We start from the raw sequence: 16,342 nt of genomic DNA on the forward strand, positions 1-16,342 counted from the left end.
CTAACAACTATCAGTAGCAGTCAGTGTCTTTATCCCCAATGTAGATGAAGGAAATGTAGTTGAGGTGGGAAGTTATCCTCCAGGGCTTAATTAAGCCCAGGCTCCTCTGGCTGCTAACACCTGCCTCATGACTATACCCACCTTCCTTCCTATGTCTCTGCAAGTATGTCCAGGGAGTCAGTGGTATTGTGGTACTGGTATCATGAAAGCCTGCTGGGAGGCCAGGCTCCTAAGCTGCCAATTCTGCATAAAAACTACAGAGGGGATTTTTATGACTGGAAGGTGTGGGGCAGTGTGTTAAAGATTTCTGGGCATGGAAGCTAGAGATTATCTCCCAGTTACAATACTGCCTTTGAGATAAGCAGTCCCAGGGACATCTATATAAGTTACAGTGTCTTCTGTTGTCCTTTCCACATTATCATTTGGTCTGTAACTGAGTGGGGGCGGGGCGCAGTGGCAGTGGCTAATTCCTAAGCCTCACATAGTGATCAATAGGCCCATTTTTAACCTATAAGGCAGTCTTGTGGGCCTATTTTATGACTTTACCTGGGAGAATGTAAAGAACATAGGGTGCCAACAACAGACCATGGCGGGGGGTGGGGGGGGATCTGCTCCAGTCTATTTTGGTGAACCAGAGAGTTTCTTGGGACTACTTGCATGAGTGTGGGTGACTCAAAAGCAGCTTGAGTGACCAAAAGACCATTCCACACGGGTGAGGACAACTTTCAGGCAGCATTACCAAAGAAAGCCCCTCCCTCCCAACTGTCCACTGCTCATCTGATCTTGGGGAGGAGCTTTGTGACTCTTGAAGCTTTCTAAGCTTCCTGGGTCGATAGTGAGTTGGGAGAGCTTCTCCCTTCCATCCAGAAGGGAAGGTTTCAATTTGGAGGAAATGTTACTAACTATACAATGGGAGTGCCTAGTCAGATTTGATGATATTGAAAGATCATAAAGCCGATTATGGGCTTTCTTGCAGGAACTCTGAATGTGAATTCTCTAAGGGAGCAGCAGCAGAAGTCCAGGGCAGGATATAGAACTACAACACTGAGCAACTGCTGACGTGGAAATGAATCACTGGGAAAGATGTAATAGAAATGGAACAAAGAGGTTGCATCCTAGAGCTATACAGGGTATCCCCACCTCCACAGCCTTTTGTTGGCTTCTGAACATTAAATGCATGTGTCTTCACCACCTGCAAAGAAACCACCCACATACCCTCCCACAGAAGGGCTTACTCCAATTCCTGGTTGAAATCATTCTGGTACCATGATGCCCTAGGCTTTGTTTTCATTTGTTGTTTGTTTGTTTCCTTTCATGCCACTGTATGCTACTGTAATGCACATCTCTATGTAATTGTGACACATTCTCAGATGTAAGCTGCACAAAGTCGGGACTTAACTGCACACTGGGAATTCACAGCACCTGACTCAATGTGCAGCAGGGCAATTCTCAGGAAGCACAGTGCCTGGTGGCAGAATCCTGAAGGAAAACTCAAATTCATGAGCAGAACATTTATGGCCATGAGTATTGTATGGTGGGAACTCCATTAAGACAGGACCAGCATGGAGTCGGCTTGCATAATCCTTCCTGCTTGACAGCAACAAAATTCTATTGTGCAACAAGAGGATGATGGAGCCAGGGTCAAGTACTTAGCATAGACAGGATTTCAGACACTGACCCAGATGTGGACAAGACAATGTCATCTGAAACTCTGGAGTGTCATCCACCTGTACAACGAGAGAAGTGGCCTAGGACTGCTCTAGAAACAGAATGTAGCCCAGGAACTCCTGTGGAGTGAGCTGCCGAGCACACATGATCATCAACACTCAGCTTCTCCCAAAGGCAGAAGTTTAATGAACATCCTTTCTGGTGATCTTATCAATGTAGACAAAGGATCTGCCAGACAGATAAGGGGAGATAAACAAGAGAGTCATCAGTTAGAATGTAAACAATACCAGGGAAACAGGAAGCTCAACTGTTCCCCGAATATCTGAGCGATCTGGAGAATACGGCATCTGGAGAATATGGATCCTAAATGTACAGTTGCTCAGACATCAAAAAACTGCAGGCTTTAGTGGAACAGTTACATTCGGTGGCTCTGATTGGTAGGTGTGCAGGTGAGAAGGCCAGATCTGTGGCAACTAGGGCCAAGGAATGCAAGGTAGAATAGAAATGTCAGGGCAGGGAAAAGTGGGAACTCTAGATCTGTTGCGGGTAGGGAATGAAGATTCTCTAAACCTACCTGGGTAAGACAAAGAATCCCCCTTTGTTCTGCTAGGGGTAGGAAAATGGTTGTCCTCTAGATCTGCTGGGGCAGGGCAAGGTGGGTTTTCTTCATCTTCAGGGACAGGGGAAGGGAGTCACCTGATCTTTTGGGGATAGTAGAAGAGGTGTCACAAAAATCTATTTGCTGGAGCAGAAGGGGTAGCACTAGATCTGTGGGAAAAGGAAGATCCCAGGATCTACAAAGGAAGGCAGGGTCCCTAGATATGTCATGGAAGGCCAGTTGCTAAGAACAATAAGACCTTTACTGCCCAGCCAAGTCCAGCTTGGGCTCAACCTTTGATCTTCTGGTCTCTGGGGATGTGGAAGAAGTCTTTCCTAGGGGCTGCAGTGTGATGTTTTCCAGAGTACCTACCCAGCTCTTCTCTCATCTGCTGCCAGAACATTGCTTCACCCTGTATCCCTCTGTCCACATGGTCCTCCAGGTGGCCAAGTTAAGACCATACTGCTTCTTTTCTGCCTCTCCCTCTAAGTCAATTCATAAACCACACAACAATTCATAAACCAGACAACAACAGCAACTGCATGCCTGGAAGTGTGCTCGAGACCCCAGATATATTTCAGTCTTTGTCTTGAGCTCTCTGAGTGAGCAGATTTCAATCTATAAATAAAAACAGAGAGGCTACAGGATCTTACTGGAGTTCAATTCAACTTTCAGCCAAGAGTCCTGGCTTTGGAGTCCAAAGAAGCAAGTCTAACTACTAATCTATAACATATACAGAAGCATTACATTTCACATAGCACAGTGTCTCTCCCAGGGTAGCCCCTGTGTTCCTTGCAATCCATTTCTGCAGATAAGGTCTAATAGCAAAGGAGAACAACACTGTCACCTTCCTATTGTACCACATTGCATATTATCTTGAGATTACTGCTTCTTCAAGATCAAGTCATCATATTCTTGGCCCACAATGAGCTTAATATTAGGGAGAGAGACAAGTATGTTCCCAGAGTGCTTCAGTCAGAGAGCCATCTTTCCAACCATATTTGTCCTATGAGCATTTCCAACATGGACAGCATAATCCTTCCAAAGAGTCTTTATTTCATCTCTTGTTCTATGGTTGCTTCTGGCTGCAACTGTATTTCACAGACCTCTGCTTCTCCAAAGACAAGATCCCAAGTCAGACAAGCTCCCCTGGGCAGGGCAGGAGTAGGGATGAGGCCATGTCCTGAAGGCCTGAGAACCCATAAAGACACTACCTCTGCCACAGAGTACCTGTAAGAACTTAAGCAGGTTCCTTATGTACATGTGCATATGCATGCGTTTGTGTGTGTGTGCATGTGTGTGTTTGCATACAGATACTGGTGTGTACACATGCACATAGTGATCAGAGGTCATCGGGGTAGGGGAGAATTCAGTCCTTATCAATCTTGTTTTTGTGAGACAGGCTATCCTAATTGCATTTCTGTTGCTGCAACAAAGTATACTGATGATAAGCTGCCAAAGGGGAGCAAAGAGCTTTACTTAGCTTATGATTCCAAGTTACAGACCATCATTTCAGGGAGGTCAAGGCAGAAATGCAAGCAGCTCATCACATCACATCACCAGACAAGAGTGAATAGAAAATAGTCTCACACTTATTTTATTTTTTTTGCTTTCATCATGATTTCTCTTGTTTCATAGAGTTTAAGACTCTGTGCCTAAGGAATGATGCTGCTCACAATGGACTTGCTACTTGATATGTCTTCCTTCATCAGTTAACAATCAAGACAAATTCACCATGGACCGACTTGTCCTACATAATTAATTCCTCAAGTGAAACTCTCTTCCCAGGTAATTCTAGGTTGGGTCAAGTTGGCTGTTAAAAATAACACAGGGTCTCTCACTTCTTCTACATGGAATTCACCAAGTGGATTAGGTGGTTTACCAGCAACCCTCAAGAATCCACCTGTCTCTACCTCCCTAGTGTTATGATTGGAAACACACACTACCATAGCAGATTTTTTGATGTAGTTACTGGGTAATAGGACTCAGGTCCTCATGCACTGTACCAACTTAGTCTTTCCCTAATCCAAACAGATTTCTTAGCCTAGTAAGGCTTAGCATTCTCCCACATAAAATGGTAACAACTACTTGAAAGTGTCGTGAGAATCAAGCTGTATAGGGAGCATACATGTGGCCCCAGCACACAGCACAGGTGCTATCTGCAGTTCATCAGCTCAAGGGCAGCAACACCAACAATACTGCCAACTATCCAGCTGTCATACCCCAGTTTACTGATTGTAGTCCCCTCCTCCCTTAGGATTGCATGCTCTACAGGGTCCTGCTGCTTGACTCCTTTTCTGCTACCAACCCATTCCATCCCTACTCTTTCTTGTTCTAGACCTGGACTTCTGAGGTTCGAATGTGAATCTGTCTCAGTTGCTTTCATTCAGGGTTGTAGAAAATAGTCCAGTCCTCTAAACACCAACTTCTGATGTCCCAACCCCAGTGCCTAACATAACTGTCAACCCAAAATCCAGAGTACCCTAGTCCCTGGGATGGAGGTACATAGTCCCATAGAGGGCACTGGAGGTAAAAGACTCAGAAATGTCTGAAGATCTGCCAGCAAGAGTCAGGAAGTAGCCACTGCCCAGTTCTCTTCCCTTAGCTACCTTGGAGGCAGGCTATTTGGTTGTCTTGGTAACTGGCAGGCTTGGTGCTATAAGCCTTTTACTCATTTCCACAGCACACCTTAGGGCAGGCACTTGCTCTTAGATTCCTCTATGGCCACTGTTTGGAAATAACAAATAGTGAGTGAGGAAGAAATGCAGAGAGTCTGTTTCTGCAGCACAGGGAGGCAAGGGCAGGAAATCCACTACCTTCATTGTCCTCAAGTGGCCACTGCCTCAACTCTTCATGGCTCTCCTTCCGAACCACTGCCATACTCATTGTTTTCCAGTGACCTTACCCAACCTCATCTCTCTATCTTCTTCTTCCCCAGGAACAAAGGATTCCTTGATTTTTTTCTCAACTTTAGTTGTTGACATGTTGCTATTTGACTCACGTCTAATCAAATGCACAGATATCCAATGTGCATTGATACATATGTGTTCCTCTGGTTTGACTTTTTCTTTTTTGTCCCTGCTTATTTTGAGGTTCAGTGGCAAAAAAATGAAGAGTTTAGACATTAGAGACAGGAGAAGGCCCATATTGAAGACCTCATGTCTGTTACATCAGTCAATGCCAATGAGAAACCAGCGAATCAGAAATGAGGTGTCTTCCTTCCTGAAACAACAGCTCTTTCCAACCCAGAGAAGGAGTAAGGAAGCCACTTCCCAGACCTCAAGCCTCACACATGATACCCTTTAGTAATGTGCTGTCTCCTTTAGTGGTCCGCTGGCCTTCTATGCTCCTCGAGAGTTTGATTTCCTGCGAGGATACTGGGAAAGAAAATCTCTCTTGGCAGAGGAGATAGAGGAAGCCTCTTCCCTTTTTGTGTTTTTGTCTTTCCTTCCTTCCAGGAAACATCAGAGGTAGTAAAGGGAATTTCCCTGGAGGTGTCACCTGCCAGGCCACCTTCTTGCCATAGAGGCCAAAGAAGGCAAGGCTTCCATGGGCTATCCAAGAACCCATCAGAATGGTTCTTCCCCAAGGGCACTAGGAAATCCTCAGCAATTTCTCCAGCAAACCACTTTACTCTGTACTGGCTCTTGTCTGGACTCCCACTTCAGAGTGCTCCAGGAGGTTGGCCCGTCTTCTACTATTCTAGTGTTTGGTAGAAACTCCATGCTCAATAAATGTTCATTGAATGAAGAAATTCGTGAAACCCAGGGACCAACTAAATAGACTCTCATTTTGATTGTACTTTGTTCTGAGCACGGGCAGATGACAAGGGTTGGATTACATCTTTTATCCCCTAGGGACCAGCCAGAGGCAATGCAAGGGAGAGGCAGGGCCAGGAATGCATACCACACAGGAAGTCTCTTTGGAGACAGGTGCTGTAGCCAACGAATCACTCTGAGCATCAGTAATGGGTTACTTTTCACTCAGTTTTTCCAAAATGTAGATGCAGACCTTGCTCTCTCTAAAACTGGCCACCCAACATTTAATGCTGTGGAAGGCTGTCCTTCTAGCTCCACAACAGTGACACAATTGCCACCTTACAACAGTAGAGCACAGCAGTTACCTGTCAATTTCTATTGTCAGATTGCTCAGCTTCCCACTCCAGCTCTGACTCTAAGGATGTTGGGCAACTCATGCAGTCTCTCTGTGCCTCAGTTCCCTCCTCTCTGCCGTGGATACTCAGTAACCAAGCTTCCTCCAGCAAAGGGGTTGTAGGAGTCCAGATCACATGCAACCATCACCAAACAATTACCTACAAATGAGTGTGATGTACTACAGATGCTTGCCAGTGTAGACTGATAGAGAGTGGACCTGCTGGAACGATGCTTTCTGAACGTGTTACAGAAAACACCAATCTCTGGCAGCCTTGTTCTCCTTAAGCTCTCCTTGCACAAAGTGGTCTACCAATAATTGTCTGTCTTGGCCATAGGTCTGGCATGAGTGAAAGCCAGTCAAGTTCATGTGCATAAGAAGCCTCCCGTGCTAAATGCACCTGCAAAGAGCCCTCTCTGAAGATAGAAGGCCAATGCTCACTGCCTCTGTTGGTGACTTGGCTTTTCTGGATGATCTCATCTTCCATGGAAGGTGTGTGAGGTGTGTGAGGTCCACAAACTGTACAGCACAGTGGAGAGGGATGAGCCTTTTCTTGTGATGATGTCCTGGAGAAACTGTAGGATGCTGCTCATCCAGGGTCCCCTATAGACCTCCTCAGGCAAACCCTCTAGAAAGGACAGCAAGAATAATGTTTCTTTGGTCTTCGTTCTTCTTGAGTTTCATGTGTTTTGCAAATTGTATCTTGTATCTTGGGTATTATTCTAAGTTTCTGGGCTAATATCCACTTATCAGTGAGTACATAGCATGTGAGTTCTTTTGTGATTGGGTTACCTCACTCAGAATGATACCCTCCATGCCCATCCATTTGCCTAGGAATTTCATAAATTCATTCTTTTTAATAGCTGAGTAGTACTCCATTGTGTAAATGTACCACATTTTCTGTATCCATTCCTCTGTTGAGGGACATCTGAGTTCTTTCCAGCTTCTGGCTATTATAAATAAGGCTGCTATGAACATAGTGGAGCATGTGTCTTTCTTAGAATTGGGAACAAAACACCCATGGAAGGAGTTACAGAGACAAAGTTTGGAGCTGAGATGAAAGGATGGACCATCTAGAGACTGCCACACCCGGGGATCCATCCCATAATCAGCCTCCAAACGCTGACACCATTGCATACACCAGCAAGATTTTGCTGAAAGGACCTTAATATAGCTGTCCATTGTGAGGCTATGCCAGTGCCTGGCAAATACAGAGTGGATGCTCACAGTTAGCTATTGGATGGAACACAGGGCCCCCCAATGGAGGAGCTAGAGAAAGTACCCAAGGAGCTAAAGGGGTCTGCAACCCTATAGGTGGAACAACAATATGAACTAACCAGTAGCTCCGGAGCTCGTGTCTCTTGCTGCATATGTAGCAGAAGATGACCTAGTCGGCCATCATTGGGAAGAGAGACCCCTTGGTCTTGCAAACTTTATATGCCTCAGTACAGGGGAACGCCAGGGCCAAGAAGTGGGAGTGAGGGGAGGGGAGAGTGGGGGGGGAGGGTATGGGGGACTTTTGGGATAGCATTTGAAATGTAAATGAAGAAAATACACAATTTAAAAAAAATAAAAAAAAGAATAGTGTTTCTCTCAGAAGAATGTTAGGGATTGTGGGCCAGCTCTGAAACGCACTATACTATGTTTAGTCAAACTAAACATAGCTAGGGGATGAACTGTAGCCAGGATGTGGCACCCAGATGTGGGTCAAAGTTCAGTTGGAGTAGTTATCCATCTCTGGGAGCCCAGGGTTCATTCTTGCCCCTTGATTTACTTGGCTCAGAGTAGAGTCCCTCTCTCCCTTTCCCTCTTCTTACTGTTATCCATAGGGCATGTCACCATGAATGAGCTGTGTTTTTTTCCTAGCTTACTCTCTGGAAGGCAGGCTCTGTGGAGGCTGGCCTCCAGGCTTTTTTGACCATGTTCTCTCCCTCCATTGCTGTAAATTACATGATAAGATCATGAGGGCAGAAGAGATGGCGCAGTCAATAAGGGGTTTGCCGTAAATGCGAGCATCCATGTTTGATCTCCAGCTTCCATATACTGAAGCCAGGCAGAGCATGGTACATGTGTATTCTCAGAGCCAATGTAACAGAGGCAGGAGGATTCCTGGGGCTTGCTAGCTGGTTACCCTTGCCTCCTAGCCCATAGGCAAGGCTGTGCCCCTGCCTCAAAAACATAATGAAGGAAGAACTCAAGGAATGATATCTAAGGTTGACCTATGACCTCCCTATCTACCCATATATACATTATTATGTATGCACATATGCATGCATGTGCACAAACACACACATACACACACACATAACTTCACAAACCATCTTTAAGTGCACACACACAAATGCACACACAGATACACACACACACACACACACACACACACACACACACACACACATAAACTTCTTTGTATTTCCCCAGTTCTTAGATGACTATAGCCCAGCCATCTTCTCCTCAGGCCAGAGACAACTATACTTGATTATGCAGTATTCAGTAAGTACTCAGTGAATATTGATAGAGCTGAGTTTAAGTCCTCTGTCTAAGGCAGTGATTCTCAACCTTTCTAATGCTGAGACCCCTTAATGCAGTTCCTCATGTTGTGGTGACTCCCAATCATAAAATTACTTTTGTTGTTACTTCATAACTAATCTTGCGACTGTTTCAAACCATAATGTAAATACCTGTGTTTTCCAATGGTCTTAGGCAACCCCTGAGAAAGGGTCATTTAATCACTAAGGTGTCACAACCCATAGGTTGAGAATTGCCCCTTTAAGAAGCCATAACTTCTAAGCTCAGCTACAAAATCTTTCCAGAAAATCCTAAAGAGACTCTCACTCTGGCTTGTACCTTTAAGGAACATTTAAAAATGAGGAGGGGGAAGGGGGAAGGAAGGTTTGGGGAGCTCACAAAAGTTAATGAGATTTCCTAACTGTGGTGCATGCCCAAGTTTTAATAATTATGGATAATAAAGACTCTGCCTGCACCTTAAAGAAATATCCTTGTTTAACAAAATGAAAAGCCAAGTCAGACCTCTCTGCTGGGTGTAATGACTTGTTCACCCTGGAAGACTGATATATTTAAAAAAAAAGAAAAAACTAATTTAAGGGAAAAAAGTTAGAGCTAATTGGTTTAAAATGACAGATTAGTGGGTCTGCTAGATGGCTCTGGTGCCCTTAAGGGATAATTTGGATTATTAATCCCCAAAATCTCTAATGGAAGGAAGCTGTCCCCCTATTCAGCAGAGGGGAAATGCAGGGCCCCCTCCCAGTTCTCGCTCTGTTCCCAGCATTGTGAGGACCCACGCCCACATAAACGAGAGCCTGGCCACTGACTGCTCACCCACTGGGTCTGAGGTCTGGCAGGGGCCGGTCGAGGGGTAGCCGGTCACTGAGGTAGGCGTTGTAGCCGTAGTACTGGAACTGCTTCAGGGCCACACGCCGGCCTTCCGGGCTGAGCTCCTGCCCCCAGTGTGCAAACAGGGAGGAGTCCGTGAAGGGCTCGGCCTCTGCCTCCTCAGGCTTGGCAGGAGCCTCTGGAGAAAGAAGGGACAAGGAGTCAGTAGGTCAGAGTGCAACCCTGTATACACCAAACCCAATCCCTTTCCCTTCCTCACACAAGCCTTCCTCAATGACTGAGGAGAGTGGAATTTTCATGGTTCTCAAAGATTTATTCACCCATGAATCTACGGTGTCATCCATCCAATAAGCATCACATTCAGGGATATAGAAATGTACCCAGCAGAGGCCGCCAAGAAGTTGATGGTTGCGAGTCTGACATGCCATGGCTCCAGCACAGAACTGCAGCCTTTTCCAGTCTGTCTCTGCCAAGAATACTGGCCCAGTCTCCTATGTGAGCCTCTGCTCCTTCCCCAGTCTGCACTCCAGCACCTCAGGCCGTCCTGCTCCAGCCTCCATCCAGACCCTAGCTCTCTCTGCCCACCCATACATGGGACATTCAGACACAGGTGACAGCCATCTGCCATACATCTAGGAACGTCTTCCCGGACTCCTGGTGGCCTCAGGAAGGCAGCCTGCTCCAGGTTCAAAGGCCGCTCGGGGTTTTCCAGCATCCTCGCAAGCCTTCTCACCTGGAATACTAGTCGTTTTGGATTTGTACGGTCAGAGATTCGGAATCTGTTCCACTGTACACCAGCTGTGAGGCCACAGTAAGCACCAGCCTCCCGAAACCAACACCTTCCAAACAGATCACCGAGATCTGAGACCCGTGAGCACTGTATATAACCCATGAGACACTTAGGTGAGCCACAATGAGAAGGAGGAAGAAGGCAACAGGAGAGTTGTTTTTTTCAACCCCTCTTTGGTATCAAGTCACAGACCTAGCACAGCTGATGGGCCAAGACTTAAACTGGTATCCTGGGGCAGATTGTCATGAAAAACCACTAAATGTAGTTACAGTAGGCAAAGATGTCTAGCCCACTGTCCACTATGTCTTAAACATATGAGGTAGAGCCTGGGGCTAGACAGAGACCTGAGGATGCAGGCATAAGGACCAGGAGAGGCAGCTATAGGGCACCTGGTGGGTACTCTCATCTATCTCTATGTAGCTAGTAGGTACACAACATGCTTAAAATCACAGGATTGAGACAAGGCCAGGGTCCTCAGGTCTTCCAAGTCAGAAGTGTTCCTCAGCTGTCACAGAGTGAAAGGAACTTAGGGGGCCTGTGCTTCAGAAAGCAGACCTGAAAAGGTGATGCTGGAGCGAGAACGAGAGTAAGAGAGATGCATACAGCCAGAGGAACTCTTAGTTGCCCACTAGACTCCCAGAGAGTCAGCATGAGTAACCTCTCCTTGGGGGGTGCCGACCACCCACTAGGTTGGAGGTATAACTCATTAACATTAGCCAAAAAAAAAAAAAAACCACTTACTACTCTCATAAGTCAGGGCTCTTTTCTAAGCATGCCCCCACATGACCCTTAATCTCAACTGACCATCTTCAGAGAGAGACATACAGAGCACTAGATACATATCTGGGGTCATAAGGAAGACCATGGAAGTGCTGGGAGGCCTGCTCCTACCCTCACAGTTAACCCACTTCCTTCCTCTCCCCCTGCATTTTATGACCTGTGGGTAGCAGCAGGCTGGGACCCATAGGACAAGGTGAGTCATCTCACTACCAGTTTTTGTTTGTTTGCTTGCATGCTTTTTAAGAAACACAAAAGAAAACCCAGATCCATCAAGACGGTTAGGATCTACTGAGGGGCCTGGTATGACTGATGCACACATTTCTAAGGGGCTTCGGGATATGGAAGCAAGTTCCACTCCAGAATGGGGTGCACCTGAGCATTCTCCCCACGAGGCCTGCCTGCGTGATCTTGAAGGTCTTCGTTATCTCTGTAAAGATGGATGACTTATTCACTCCAATGGGGGGCAGTAAAATCTAAACCAGTGAGCCAACTGAATCATATAATATTTAAAAGAAATGGAGTTTTATTGCTCTCAAATGCCTAAATGGATATTACCAAGTAAAATGAGATCAGTTAATGAAAAAATTATGATTCACAATTAGGCCTGTGCTGCATAATAATGTATTACAAACAGATTGAAGACAGAGGTTACAGCACTGTGTCCCTACCTTGTTACTTGGTATGGGTACAAATGATCGGGACCGTGAAACCAGCATGCTCTTAAAGACAAAGTAGGGGCCTGGATGAGGGAGTAGTGATTCAGTTGATGAAGTGCTTGTTCTGCAAGCATGAGGGCTTGAATTTGATCCTGGTTTCTAAAGAGAACCAGGGTTGGTGGTGTGTGCTGGAGAGGCAGAGACAGGCAGACCCTTGGTGCTCACTGCCCTGGCAATCTGGATTAACTAATCAGTTCCAGCCTACTGAGGGACTGTTTCAAAAATACAAGGTAGATGGCACCTGAGGAGCAACACCCAACATTGTCCTCTGGTCATCACACATGTGAAGGCACACCTGCACATACACACACCCCATGTGTACACACATACACACACACAAGAGGAGCTAAAGAACCTAGGGAAGCAATATTTGTTTCATTCTTTATATTAAATATTAAGTTAGCATACAACATAGTATGCTACATATTGACATTTTGTACATATATATCAGTCTACTTTGTTATCTATCCCCCTTCCCAAGTGCCCTCCTCCATCACACCTGCCCCCCTACCTCTTGCTGGATTCCTGCCTCCCCCAACAATCCACTGGTCTTTTGTGACACATGTATTCCAGGATATTCTTCCCTCCCAAGATCACTTCTTCCTTTCCCATGGCCCCTTTCATGTCCTGTACATTCACATCACATGTAAATTTAGGTCCAGACCCAGCATTTGAGAGGAACATGCCACATTTGTCTTTCTGAGTTTGGCTTATTTCATTTTACCTTGAGTTCCATCCACTTTCTTAAATGTGTTGTAATTTCATTGTTCTTTATGGTTGCATAGAATTCCAGTGTGTGTGTGTGTGTGTGTGTGTGTGTGTGTGTGTGTGTGTGTGTGTGTGTGTGATTGTGCACGCACGCTTTATGTCCACATGTGTTCAGTCTGTCAAATGATTGAACAGGGCAGTAGCAAAAAATCCTTGGAGGAGTCAGAAGGCCACTGCTTGCCTGCTAGGAATTTCCAGATCTTTCTGGAGCAAAAGGGAAGTGGAGCCTGCTGGCAGGTAGGGGTGTGTAGCAGGAAAGACCATGAAGGGGCTTGTGTGTGGTCAGTTCCTATCTAGTACACCAAACCAGTGACTATGTACCCGTATAACACACTTCTCAGGTGGCTCCATGGAATTTGGACACTGCTAGACAATCACCCCTAGATCCTAGGGTGGCTGGGCAGGTCTCTTGTGCCTGAGAATCATCTAACATTTCCAGAACAGGACACTTTATAGAGTTGTTACCGTGGAAACATGGAGACAGTGCCCAAAGGAGGTTGTGTCTCCTCTTTCTCTTCTGTCCCTTCCTCCTTCCGCCTCTACATTCTTTTCTCCTCCTCCCTCTTTTCCTCCTCTCTCCCCATCTCTTCTGCTCCCCCTTCTTCCCTCACCCTAAAGAGTTCAGAAGCAAAAGGAGCCCAATAATCACTTCTAAAAATTCTTCCTCCCAGAAGGTAGGTACAGAGGGCAACATGGTAGGCAGATCCAGCGTCTAAAGAAAATTGAGCCAAGTTATCTTTGGGGAGTGTCCTATCAAACTAGAGTCAGCAAGGCCTGGGGAAGGCAAGCTAGGCACCCCCTTTCCTTCCCGGCCCCAGCTCTTTATTATGACATCTGTCCTTTCTGAGTCTCCTCAGTCCCCCAGGTGCTTGCTACAGGGCCCTCAACAGCTCCTGGAGGAGGACTCCCTGGGGGGACACTAGTCACCTACTGAAGGTGCTATTAATGTGTCTGTACATGGCATTCTGCACATTAATGGGAACTGAAAATGACCTGGGGCTCATGCTTGACATTTCCAGGGACCCGAGAACCTGTCATCCCTGCTTATATCTCCAGAACGTCCTTTTGACTCAGCATCTACCAGCTCCATCATGGCTAGGATCACCCAGAGGAGCCACTGGTGACTGCTTCCCTCTGATGCTGGGATTTGGAATTCTCTGAGTCCTGCATACTAAAGCTACTGAACCTCTTCATCAATTAACATAAAAAATGTTATTATTTTTAATTTAACGTGTTTGTATATGTGTTTAAAATATGCATCCACGTGTGTGTATGTGAACATGAGTGTATGTGGAGGCCATTGGAAGACTTTGGGTGTTCTGCTATCTGTCTGCCAGACCCCTTTGAGACAGGGTCTCTCACTGAACTTGGGTCTAAACTTGTGGCTGGCCAGCCCCAGCAGTTCCATCCCTGCCTCTCACAGTGCTGAGGCCATTAGTATGTATGACCATGAACGATTTCTTTTGTGGGTTCTGGGGGGGTCTGAACTCAGGTCTTCATGTTTGCACAACAAGCATTCTTATCCCCTGAGCCATCTCCTCAGCCCACAACACGTACTGAAACAGCTTTATTCTGTGTGAAGCCAGCTGTTGAATAATGAAATATAAAGATGAGACAGACATGTTCTCTGTGCTCGTGGGACTTAGTGAAAGGGTAACATGGAAAATGTGATCAGTGCTCTGCTGAGAGCATACAACATGCCATCAGATCCCCGGAGGAGAAGTGGGGGATGGGAACAGTTTCCAAGATGTGAAAGTACTTGGGTTAGAGCACAAAGAGCAAGGGAAACCCACAGGATCCCTTCAGGAAAGAGTCCAGAGGAGGGCACAGCAAGAGCCAAGAAGAATAAAGAAAGTATGGTGCTGAGCTGAGGGCCTGGGACAGATGCTTCACCATATGCAGCCCAAAAGCAGATAGTGAGATGCTGCAGTGGACACTAAGGAGCTCGGTGCAGAGCTTCCTCCCTCCCTCTTGAGCACAGCCCTATCTGCATGTTGTGCACCAGGACCCACTTAGGCAGCTATTCAGTGGACCTATGCTCTTGTGGACAAATTGGTAAGCTGTAGGCATACCTTCACAGAGTAAAGAGTTGATGCTCAGATTCCCTGTGGATGTCCTTCCTCTCCCCACTGCTTTGGGCTCTTTCTCAGAAGCCTTCAGACTTCTTGGCCAACCCGTGATCTGGATATATACCTGGCCTAGCTGGCAGCCCCTGGGTCCTGCTCTATGCTAAGCCAGCCCCTCTGTAATATGGTTAGAACCTGTGGCTCTGCAGGATCTTGGCAAGTTTGTACATTGCCTGCTTGCTTCGTGAGACAGGGTTTTACCAGGCAGCCCTGGGCAGCCTGACACTCCAGATCCTCCTGCCTCAGCCTTCCAAATGCTGGGGTTCTAGACATGGACCATCACACACAATGGCAAGCACATTTTGAGGACCACTCTGCTCCTTCAATCCCTTCACACACAGGCCTCTGTAAACAGAATGGCGGGGTTATGGAGTACTTTCTCAGCTCATCAGTACATCCATGGTAATGCCATTTCCTCATTGTATATGTCCTGTTTTCCAGAACGTCCCAGATGTTACAGCACATCCAGAATAGTATATCAGAGCTACACCCACAGAGCCTACCACCCACAAATAAGATGGAGCCTTGCAGATCCATCCTAACTACCTCCACACTGGTTCTATGAGGCAAGAGAGAAGCGGGTGACGGAAGCTTGCAAGGCTTTGAGCCTAGGATAATCTGACAAGCTCTGAGAACACAGGTGGATGCCCTGCTGAGCCTTGTAAAGCTGGCTTTGCAGGGAGGCCCTGGCTCAGGACAGAGTGACAAGATTGGATCTCTGAGTGGTGTGATGCATACCTTGAAGAGATGCCCAGCCCTGACCTCTTCTGCTTGTACCTTTTCTTCAAGATTGCATCCCTGAAGACCCTCAGGGTGGGAAGCCAAGACATTTTCCTGCTCTTGCCATAGCTGGAAGAGGAAATTCAGAGGCGGCTTTCTGGAGAGGTTGCAAAAGAGCTTGTAGCCCAAACCTCCTCTGAAGCAGAACTCAATACCCATCTCTGCTGGCCCAGGGGTCACAGTACATAACTGCTGCTGAAGGTCAGAGTGGTTTGGAGCTGGACACTGTAGCTGAAGAGGCAGACAAAGCTACCACGTGGGATGTGACTTACACCAAGTGCACACCGGTTGCCACCCAGACTGGACTGCATGTTCTCCTTCCTTGTGGTTTTGCTCCATTATTGGTGTCTCTCTCACAAGCAGAGCAGACACTACTATGGCTCTGAGAGCCAGTGAGCAGTGGCCAGCTTTGCCCAGAGGCCAAATTCATTGCTATTTCTATTCATTTTCAGACCCTGTTTAGAGTTGTGGCCTTTGGGGCCTTGGTGACAAGATCCAGACCCAGGAGCAACAAGTAGCCAAAATTCTGAGGATATACTTCCCCAGACATCGAGTCCTTGTGTCTGAAGCTCAGATGGAGGACACATGATGCTGTCTCCTCCTTCTTCTC

At 46.5% G+C, this 16,342-nt stretch overlaps 1 protein-coding gene across 3 annotated transcripts in view; it reads right to left on the bottom strand.

Moving 5' to 3' along the window:
- The window catches only part of Galnt18 (polypeptide N-acetylgalactosaminyltransferase 18), a 308,412-nt gene that overhangs the window by 134,879 nt on the left and 157,191 nt on the right, over positions 1–16,342 (bottom strand). For all 3 annotated transcript variants that reach the window (XR_003946460.1, NM_001360903.1, NM_173739.4), the window contains exon 2: positions 9,758–9,950. Coding sequence is in view for 2 of the 3 variants with exons in the window: in NM_001360903.1 (NP_001347832.1) it covers positions 9,758–9,950 (193 nt within the window). In the remaining variant the exon portion in view is untranslated. The remainder of the gene's footprint in view (positions 1–9,757; positions 9,951–16,342) is intronic.

The sequence above is a fragment of the Mus musculus genome, chromosome 7 (assembly GCF_000001635.26).
Source record: "Mus musculus strain C57BL/6J chromosome 7, GRCm38.p6 C57BL/6J".
Lineage (NCBI taxonomy): Eukaryota > Metazoa > Chordata > Mammalia > Rodentia > Muridae > Mus > Mus musculus.